The 11347-nt window shown below is 32.1% G+C and overlaps 1 protein-coding gene across 3 annotated transcripts in view; it reads left to right on the top strand.

Annotated features, from left to right (window-relative positions):
* The window catches only part of LOC119637872 (putative mediator of RNA polymerase II transcription subunit 26), a 33350-nt gene extending 24885 nt beyond the window's left edge, over positions 1-8465 (top strand). For 2 of the 3 annotated variants that reach the window (XM_038034264.1, XM_038034266.1), the window contains 4 exons: positions 6084-6364; positions 6515-7274; positions 7501-8053; positions 8171-8465. In XM_038034264.1, the coding sequence (XP_037890192.1) occupies positions 6084-6364; positions 6515-7274; positions 7501-8053; positions 8171-8193 (1617 nt within the window). In that variant the 3' untranslated portion in view covers positions 8194-8465. Of the gene's footprint in view, positions 1-6083; positions 6365-6514; positions 7275-7500; positions 8054-8117 lie in introns of all 3 variants that reach the window. The other variant, XM_038034265.1, reaches the window with a different exon arrangement.
* Positions 8466-11347: the final 2882 nt, after the last annotated feature.

The following is an 11347-nucleotide window of genomic DNA, read 5'->3' on the forward strand; positions in this document are numbered from 1 at the left end:
AAACCAGCGTAATTTTATTTTGAAGATTTTGGTGATTCTATTGAATAAATTCATCAAGACTTGTCTTAATATTTGTTGTCAGCTTCAAAATTGGAATTTTTGCTTATTATACCACTAGCAAGCGAAAATATTCAAATTTTGAGACAATTTACGCTTCAAGAACAGATGAGGGACAAGCAAACCGCCAGCTGAACAGGCACAATTAAGTGCATTCAGACTTCTGCATTTTTCATAAGTGTATATATATATGCTACGCGGCTTTTGAGTCATATCTGTGACCCTCGACATACAATACGCTTATGAGAACAGATCAAAAATATAAAAAAATTGAAGTCGCTTTGTATTTTTAATTAAACTAGATGAGAGCTTAACATAGGAATTTAGGGTTAGATATGACAGGCGCGAATTGAAGATTTAAGATGCCCATCGTGATCGTTCCGCAGAGAGGTAAATAAATGAGAAAATATGGGTAAGACGATGTGACTTTTAAAGCAAATCAATTAGATATATGTTGACAAATTTTATGTACTTCTGAGGTTGACTATAACTCAATGACATCAATTCAGCTGATAATATGGGAATTTTTGTTTTAGTATTTATTTTTAATTTATTTACTTTTGTTTTATAAGCATAAACAAAAAAAATTCATGAAGTAATACTTAGCTGTGAAAAGAAAAAACTAAAAAAAAAAGAAAAACTGCACAATAATTTCAAACATTTACTTAAGAAACTAAAAGGCTAAAGTATTAAAAAAGCACCAAAGAAGGAAAAAAAAGAGGAAAATCAAAGCATAAAGTTACATAATAAACCGAAAAAAAATTTACAAACACATATATATACATATACCTATATATACCCATATATATATATATATATACACCTATATATACCTATATATAGGTGTTTGCAAAAATTGTGATCAACGACGTCTACAGGTAAAAATGGTAAAGAAATAGGAAGTACCCAAGTACATAACTTCGTACATGACTTCGGTGATATTGACCTTCCTCTACATAGAATAATGTTTCTCCATTTAATATTATTGATTTATTCAGCGTACGCCGATGCTAATCAAGGGACACTCGAAGCACTTCTGCTTCTTCCAAATTCATTACTTTCGCTGTTTATTTGAAAAAATCTCTTGCCAAAGACCACGGGGCTTATGGTGATACTTGAACTATCGATTTTAGGTTCAACGTTTCAAAAGTGAATTGGCTGAATTGACTGAAAATGACGGTTTTTTGCCACTTGTTGCAAGTGTTGTCCAGAATACACTGGTGTAGCTCGAAAGGGAAGTGCTGCCACATCCAGCTTACTCACCAAACGTGACACCATCTAAATACCACTCGTTCAGATCGGTGTCGCATGGCTTGGCTGGCACACGCGGCCGTAAAATTGAAGAAGTTCGAAAATGGGTCGATGAGTGGATCGCTGCGAAACCAGTATAAATTCTTTCGACATGATATCGCTATGTTGCAAAAACTATTGCAAAATGTTGTAAAAAATGATGGAAACTATTTTGATTAATATACATTGTACCAATTTTCCACAACGAATGCCTTTTTCAAGTGAAAAAATGATCAACATTTTTGCAAACACCTAACATATATATATATATATATATATATATCCATTCATAAATGTATGTGTTTGTTAATAAAGCAAATACTGTCTTCGTAGCGGTGAGTGTGAAAGAAATATGTATACAAAAGAAACGAAAGACTTAAGAGAGAAACTTGAAAATTGTAAAATTGAGAAAAAGAAAAATGTTTTTTGAAAGCTTTGAAATGTTGTTTTAAGAAGACAACAATAATAAACGTAGCCATACATAACACGATAGTAATCTATTTCTTTTTTTTTTTTTTTTTTTGTTTTATTTACAAAACCGACATTTTAAAATCCATTTCACAAGCGGTGCCATGCACTGGTGTGCACCAAGCGTACCAAACGAATACCAAGCAAAGCAATTGCTGTTGGTAATTGGATATTATTTGTTTGAATGTTTGTATGTATGTGTGTGTGTGTATTTTTAAAAATTATTTGAGTTGTTGATTTTTTATGACGTTAATTATATTATTATTATAATATTATCTGCTATTATTGTTTTTGTTATTATTATTATTTTCATTATTATTATTATTATTATCATCGCTGTTATTGCTTTTATTATTATTATTATTATTATTATTATTATTATCATTATTACTATTTTCATTTTTGTTATTATTATTGCTAATATATTTTTATCATTATTACCCTTTATAATTATTATTATTTTATTTATTTATTATTTCCATCGCCGTCATCATTATTATTTTATATAACTCCATTACTCTTGCTTTGCGATTCATTTGGTTATATATATATATAAATATATATTCTTTCTTTTGTTAACTCACCCCCTATGCGGTTAAATTTATTGTTGCCTTTTGTCTAATTAGGCGGCCTGCCCGCGTCTATGCGGCAACTGCTCTTTGGCATTTTAAATTGTGTATTATATGCTACTTAAGCTGATGACGTTGTTGCCATTGCTTTTTCGAAAATCATAGAAGCAATTAACTGCTTTCACTTTAGCACATTAGCTTCTATTTAATTATATGATTTTACATGTATGTATATATACAAATAACATATAACTATCGGTTATGCTGTTGTGAAATAAATTTTACATTCATATTTAAAGCTCTCAATGCAATTCATTTTCATTTGCATTATAATTGCTAACATAAACCGATACATGCAGGCATAAATACATACAAGACCACATGCATACGCATGTAATGCTTTGTTTTTTAAAATTTTTTAAGATGGTCGAATGTGTTGTGCCGATCCGCAAGATCTATTCATATGTACATGAATATGCACAACGAATGTTACGCGGCATTTGTACAGGAATTTATACATATGCATATGCGTAGTTGCATTTTGTTGTTTAAATGTTGGTTTCAGGTTTTGTTTTGTTTTCCTTTGTTTTTTAAATTTTTTTTATTATTTTTAATTCGCCTTTGAAAGGGAAATTCGCTTCATTGATTTTTGAGTTACTATCACAAATTGTTTTTCTAAATGCATATTTTTGCATAATAATTAAAGACAATTTTTGTAGTTACATCAAGCATGTAGTATTTGTTAAGTGACTTATCATTTTATAAATTTTTTTAATGTTAAGAAGTTATGCAAAAGTAATATTAACTACATTTTTTGGTATACATCAGAAAGTCTTAATAATTTTTATAACGCAACTCTACCATCGATAAAATACAGTAGTTATTGTAGCCCTTTATTGTGAGGGTGCAGTGGGCGCATTAATATTTTTTTTTAAAAAGAAAGATCAAAAGAAAAATCTTTCATTATGCATAACTGAAATCAAGAACGCGATATAATTACAATATTTTTATGAAAATATCATTATGCTCTTATGCCATTTGAAACTTTTCTGAGCTCTTAACATTCTGTGAATATACCCTGGATTTTTCGATCTACACATACCGCCATAGTAACACTCCGTCGTATAACACCGACTTTTCAGATTACCATTTATTCGAAGGAACACATAATGATTTGATGAATAAATTCCTAAGTTTTCTGGCCGCTCGGTAAAGAATTCTAAGGAAAGGTGAAGTTTATGATACAGTTATTCAATAAACACAAACATTTTCGCTTATTTTCAATTACTTAAATATTTCTCATTTGAAATTTTGACGATTCTTACCACAGAATTTAACACCGACTCGTTATTATGTCGGTTCGATTTAACTCGTGCAATACAAGACCACATTTTTCCAAAATATACTATGACTATTTTAAAGCTTTCGCCGCTGAGTAGCCGAAGGCAGGAAATCACGACCAGCATCTCAATGGTCGTGGATTCGAATTTCAAGTGGGGGAGAGTTCCTAATAAAGCCGATAGTCTTAAATACTAGTGCTTTAAAATTCTAGTCTTAGAATTTATTTCTATGGCTAAATTAATAACAATAATAATATTTTAAAGCTTTATCCCTTTACAATAAATAAATAATTAATAGGAATATGATTTAATTTAGTTACTTTCCCCTAAAAATACCTAATTGCTATTAATATATCATAAGGGATAATAACGTGATCTTTTCATGTGAAAGCATGCTTTAGGTCGCTCCATATATGAATTCACAGAAGTGTATGCAGCAAAGTTTTTCCAATTTTTCCTTTTTTTTATTTATTTATATTTTTATATAATTGTCTAGTCAGGAGAGTTCCGCTTTACTTGTAAGCACGGTAAAAATCGGGAAGGGTTATAAGTAAAGGAAGAAGGAAATTAAGCTTAATACTTATGTATGTTCGAATTAAAAGTTCAAAGTGCGAGAAGTACGGTGGAAAGACGAGTGGCGATGGTAGCGTATTATGCGACAGACGGGCAAGCCCCTTCTGTCTCTTTACAATACTTATAAGTACTAATACGTAGGGCAGCACAACTTACTTTAAGCCGATTATCAAAAATATTGATTACCCATAAGTATCTGAGCTTTCCCCATTTAGTGAATTACCTCTTTATAGTGTATTGTGATTTACTTCAAGCCAACAAAAACATAAAAGTGTTTTCCATATGTCAAAAGATTCGATAATGAGTTTTTTCAGCGTTATAGATCATCCATCTAGGAAATGTTAATCGTATTGAACTGAAATATGCTGTCTTATCTTTCTTCCCAATTGGCACCGCTCTTATTATAACTTTGCTTGTCGCGATTCTCAAATATGAAATCTTTGGTGGATAACTGCAGCAATTTGTCCTTCCACCATGGAGTTTATACTCTGTCAAGAAGATGTGGAAATTGATTAACGATCGATAATAGTTTGAATGAAATATCCACCATTATTGTTGTTCTTCTTCTTCTTTAATAAACGTTCATTTTTCCTAAGAAAAATGTGACAAAAACTTCTTCAATCTCGTAATATTTAACGTAATGCAATTATTATATATATATATATATGTATATCTCAAAGTAAGGGGAGAGATAAGATTTTAATTAATTATCATGTTTATGAAAAAATCACTTTTGCAATTTATCATAACTGGGTTGAATTGAATGGAGAAATAGACGAGACAACCATTTTCGTATGGTGAATATTTGCGGAGGCAATATTTAATCTTTTGTTTGGTTATACAATCACCGGGCCATGTACAGCAAGCTTGCTTTTTTCTTTTTGTTTTTTTTTTTTATTTGCCATCAACTTACCAAAAAAAGTCAATAAACTTTAACAAAAAGGTATTTTGTGGTTTTTCTTATATAAAAAAAGAGCAATTTTTTTCTTTTTCTTAGGCTAACAATCGCTAAATAAGGTACGCGACAGCTTCAACTTTGCAAGCGTTGCACATACATATAGAAAGAAAAAAAAAAAAAAAAAAAAAAAATTATAATAAATAAAAAAATAACAAAAAAAGAAAAAAAAGAAACTTACGAAAACCTAAACCATTTATCAGCCGAAACATGAAAAACACGTTTTCACAACTTTTCATAATAGAGAAAAATCTCTAATGATGAGAAAGATGTAATATGAAAGCAAGCAGGCAAGCAGGCAAGCAAACAGGTATACTTCATATGTACATTTTCGATCGTAATAAATAAATTAGTCTTATCTGTTGTACTTAAATAAAAATCAAAATCAAATTTATTATGACGAAGATTGCACAAGGTCCAAGCCAAGCATAGATGCAGTTTGCTGTACATATGCTATAAAGGAAATGACCCTATAAACTATAAATATTTTAGGTACGACAACCTCGCTTACAGAGCTACATAGTTAAAATGATGCGCTTGGCAAAATAACTTAACAGCTTTTACATCAGCTCAATAGTTAACTAGTAACGAGGTTGCATAACATCATCAACACAATAGCAACAGTTGCCAATATTATCACAACATGTTTACATTTAATCGTTACAAGCAAACTTTTCAAGCTTAACCGAATAGGAAAAATTTTTATTAATTATTTTTTAAAAGAGCGAAAAAAAAGAAATGTTTGGGAAATTGTTCGATATATAATTATGTGTAAAATTTCCTTTACAAGTTATGATGACTTTTTATGCATAATTGTCTTCGTTTTTATAGGAACTGCCACGTGCAGAAGCTCTTATGGGTCGCGAGACTAACGATGATAACGATTTACAAAATCTTGATAGGGAACAGCCCGTTAAGAAGGTTGAAACGAAAGTTCAAAAAAGTTCAAACGTAATACCAGCCGCTGCTGCAGTTGAAGAAGAAACCAACAATAATGAAAACAATTATTTGGACAGCGAAGAGGCTGATGAAATGCAAAAATATCCGGGAAAACTACCATTGGAATTAGACTTAAGTGATTTAGCTGCTGCTCTCTTACAAAACAATAAAAAGTAAGTTCAAATATATTAAATCTGTGAAATATTTGAAAAAGTTTTTGAATTAAAAAGTAGTAATTCATTTACGCTTACTTATTTAAATATCTTCTTCTTATCTAAATATCTTGATAAAATTTACGTTCTTTTTTCAATTCTTTATTTCAGATCTCGCATGAATTGTGTAGTTGAACGTAAACATGCTGAAGAACTTGTAGATTCGCCTTCAAAAACTGTTACTTTACCGTTTGGTATGAATTTGACCACCGATCCGAAGAAAGCGCGCATTACTGGTGAGCGTATTTCCATATTTTGCGAAGGAGGCAATGAGAATAAGGAACATGAATCAGCGAAAACTCATAAAAATCGCGAAGAGGAAGATGATAACGATGATGACACAGAATCTGTACGCCCCATGTTTATACCAATACAACGGGTACCCATACCATTCGGTCCCATACCACATCAATATCCATTAACTCATATGCCACATCGGGCGATGCCACCCCAAATGCAACATCAAATGCAGACACCGCAAATACAAACTTTCTTACGTCAGATGCCACCACCACTACCACCATTCCAACAATTGCCAATGCGTCCCCCTATGCCGCCACAAGTTATGCAAGCTCCTCCTCAACCAGAATTACAACAACAACAACAACAACAGCCTCAACAACGTATTGTACGCATTCACGTTCAACAGATTCCCATGCGCGAAGTGATACATACTGCCGATGATGTACCCATACAAATTGCCACGCATAACATGGCCGCTGCAGCGCAACAACAACAACAACATCAACAGCATATACAAGCCCAACCACCGACGCAACATCAAATACATGAACCACAATTAACTCAACAACAACAACATCAGCAGCAGCAACAGCAACCAATTCAACGTCAGGAAATGCCATTTCTTCAGGTAAAGGAGTATGTGAAGCAATTAGAGAAAAATCGAAGTTTAAATCTTACATTAACTAAAGAGACAAACTATTGTTGCTTTTATTAAATTACGAAATCACTTACGGAGCGCTTCATTTTACGTATGCTATTATCATATATAGAAAAGTACCGAAAGTACTGTCATGTTCAGTTTACTGAAAGTATTCAATTAAATATCGTTAATTTATTCCAAATTTTCAATTTAGATTCAACGCATGCCCTTAGGAATGGCTTTGCAACACGCTGGCATTACAGCCGAAGATTTAGCCAATATTCAACGTATGACTGAAGAGCGTATGAGTGAAGTATTGCGTCACTTGACTACCGAATCTGATGAGGATAATAGTAATAGTTCAGAAGAAGATGAAGATGATACCCAAACTCGAGCGCAACCCGCAAATGGTGAAGAGAAAATCCAAGAACAACAGTCACGTCAACTGCAACAACAACAGCAACACCTCCATCAACAGCAGCAATTGCAAGGAGAACGTCAAGCCCGTATGCAAGAATTACCAATGCAAAGACTTATTTTGCAACCACTTCCCGAACAACCCCGCGATATTATGACACCACCTATTGCCGATCAAACCATGAGTCGTCTACCTATCGGCCATACAGGTTATGGACGCAGCTTGGCTCAACCTGTACGTATACCTGTACCCATGGTGCAAGCCCAACCTGATTTATCAACACAAGAAGATCAATCTTCAGTTTCATCTTCTATATCAGCTGCTTTAGAGGAGTCTGAAAGACACCACTGTAAGTATCTCATTGAGAAATGTACTTGGATTAATGACACAGAAGAAATAAAAACTTGTTTTAGAACTTCGTTCGTTTTTTTTCTTTTTGTTCCTTTCTTTTTACACCGTTTTCCAGTTGTCCAGCCACGTTCAGTTTAAAGATGTATACAGCAGATCGATCTAAATACATTCCCATATATACCACATATACACAACAAGAAGACCACTGATATATGTGTGTGCGAGTTTACATAACAGCTGTGATCGAAGTTGCTGCTCCACAATCCATATACACTTTTTCCAAGCAGCTAAAATATATAAAATTTTCTATTGGTGGATTTTTCTCCATTTTTTTTTTTTTTTTTTATTTGTTTTTGTGTTTTCTTCTATATAAAATAAAATTGCTATAACAATTTATGTACTATATAGAAATGTTATATATCTTCATATATATAAAATTTTTTAATTTTTTTTTCACCCATTTGCTATATTGTTGTTGTATGATTAAAGTAAAAACCGGTTTAGTTGGTAGAAGTAAAATATAATTTTTATGTAAAATAATGAAGGTAAAAGAAAAATTTAAATAAAAGTCGCGAAAAGAATTTTTTTTTTTTAAATTTAACAAAAAAACCGGTTTGTAAATTTGTAAATAAATTTTTTAAATTTTGATGAGTAATTGCGTTTGCTTTTCTTAAAAATAATGGCGTAGTAAGGGCAATGAGAAAAATGTGTGCGGCCTATACTACCTCTTTCGTCTTCTTCTTAAAAATTGATGAAAAATATCTCTTTTCTTGTCTGTTAATTATGAGCAAGCATGTAGACTGATTCAGACTAATTTCGCCTTCCTCTTCTAATCGACTTTAGGCAATATTCATGCAAAGCTTTTTAAAATAATCTTTATTAATGTTAAAACCATGTTTCTCCTTCAATTGTATACATACCCACCTACTTGAGAACCTTATTTAGAAAATCGAACTTGGTAACCAAATGTTGTATTTTTCTTTTGCCTAACAAAACAGTAAAAACGCTGTATTGGGGCACGGCCCACCATTACCTACCCTACACCATCCTACGCTGATTTTGTGTGGTGGTCCAGAAAGTAGTCCGACGACAACCATTTTCAATAGCGTTCGTCTTTGGGCCAAAACACGTCAACGTAGCGAATTTCATCAAAATCACCAAAATACATTTGTACACACTTGATATACCCTGGCAGCACAACTAGTGTTACGTATAACAAAATGTTGTACTCCATTTAAATCAAAATTTATTTTAGTCAATTGTTCCGCCAATCATGGGCGTGTTATTTCGCTCACACCTGAATAGTGATTGTTCCATTTTTTTTATTTATTTACTTTTTTTAAGATTTTGTTGGATTTAGATATTGAACATTCAAATCCTACCTTAGATCCACATTTTTCGAAATATTCTTTTAGTGTTTTAGATCATGTCCGTTTTCAAACTTGCCTGGACATTGCGTGTGTGCCACATTCCTGGCTTAGAAGGTGACGTAGCCTATTAAAAATACACTTGACATATATATTGGAAACCTAAATTTTAGATTAGGTTAATGATAAATGGTAAGATTATTGCAATCAGTAAACCAGATGAAATACAGCACTAGCAGGAATCGTGAATATCTGACTTAAATCTTTCCTTCTGTGAAGAAAACCCCTTGCGAAGGAACGCTCTTCTTAGAAACCCTGAAATTGAAAATCCGCTTTCATTGTTGATAAATTGTTTTGCACAGGCTAGGATATTCAAGCGACGTATGCTATTTATGTAAAATTGCTGGTCCAATACCTTTGTTCGATGTGCCAGTTGCATAATTTCTCATCCTCTACTGGATGTTGCAATTTGTTGCAATCTATTGTGTAAATGTTCAAGTCGTTACAAGTAGATAATCTAATGCAAGAATATAACGATTTTACCCTTTCACAGATGTTCTTAACTCATTCCAACGAATCACCTGACATAGGGTGATATATTAGCAAAACGCTGCAATGTTTACGCGTATCTAACTATATATATTGTTAAAGGAAACCTTCTCTGTTTTCTCTGGCTCGTAGAAACACATATCCATCATATAGTTCACAATCACACAGAAATATAGCCATTAAATACACTTTTATCGATATGTAGTGGATTTTGAAAGATTTTGTCGAACGTCATGTCCAAACAGATTTGGGGATGCCATAAATCTTGCCAGCTGTGAGACTCACACGATCGAATCAGGACAGTAACAATAACATCGAGATTTTAGACCTTATACGTGTATACCATTCAGCATTACATTAAGAATAATAGATAAGACTATTCCATTTTAGGTGAAATAAAAATCATTTTGAATTGTTTGAATGCAACGTAAGTCCGTTTCACGACACCCAATATTTGACTTTCTTAGATCATCAATTAATTTTAACGCAACATCACCTATTGTCTCAATCCTTGAAGTTATATAAAGCTGCACATCCTATGCATGCATTTAGACACTATAGTGCTTAACATATTTGTGCGAATCAATAAAATACAGCGTGTAAGATTGGGGGCGCAGTATTGATGCTTACCTATAATTATATATATATATATTGTATATGTATATATACTTTACAATACGTAACTAGTGTTAAAAAGACTTCAAAGCTTTGTTCGCCTATATTTCCATCTCAGGCTCTAAAATCAACTAAATTAGGCCATTGTTTCGTGCACCATTATTAAAATCTTAAATTTAGGAACATATTTAATAAAACAGATAAGCAAATCTTTAATACCTACCAGGATAAATTAATGCACAAAAATGTATTTTGGTAACCGTAATGATGCTCAACTAGCTTGTCGCGATCATTTTGATATACCGGTAAATAATTGCAACAACTCTTGAATCAATATCCGTTGCAGGTTATACGTTGCAGTCTTTGCTCCTTGTAATGAATCTACAAAAAGTTCTCTTTTAGATTATAAATTATGCATTGACATGTGTGTATTACTGCTAATTGAGTCTACACCTTGAAGAAAAACATATGAGATTTTTGAAATCTTCCAGTTCCTTTTTTATGCAATAAACTTTACAACAATATTAGAAACAATATTGGGATAACAGAATTTAATAGTGAGTTTTAAAATTCGGAAAATAAATACCTTTCAGAGAGCAGAGAAACATACCTAAGGAAAGGCGAACTGGAGACCATTTTTTTCAAAAACGAAATAATATTGTAAATGCTGCGTTTTGTTTCTTTAAATAATTTATTTAATTTATTTTATTTGTTTATATTTGTTTTTTTTTTTTTTTTTTTTTTTTTTTTTTTTTTTTTTT

Source organism: Glossina fuscipes, unplaced genomic scaffold (assembly GCF_014805625.2).
Source record: "Glossina fuscipes isolate IAEA_lab_2018 unplaced genomic scaffold, Yale_Gfus_2 61, whole genome shotgun sequence".
Taxonomy (NCBI): Eukaryota; Metazoa; Arthropoda; class Insecta; order Diptera; family Glossinidae; genus Glossina; species Glossina fuscipes.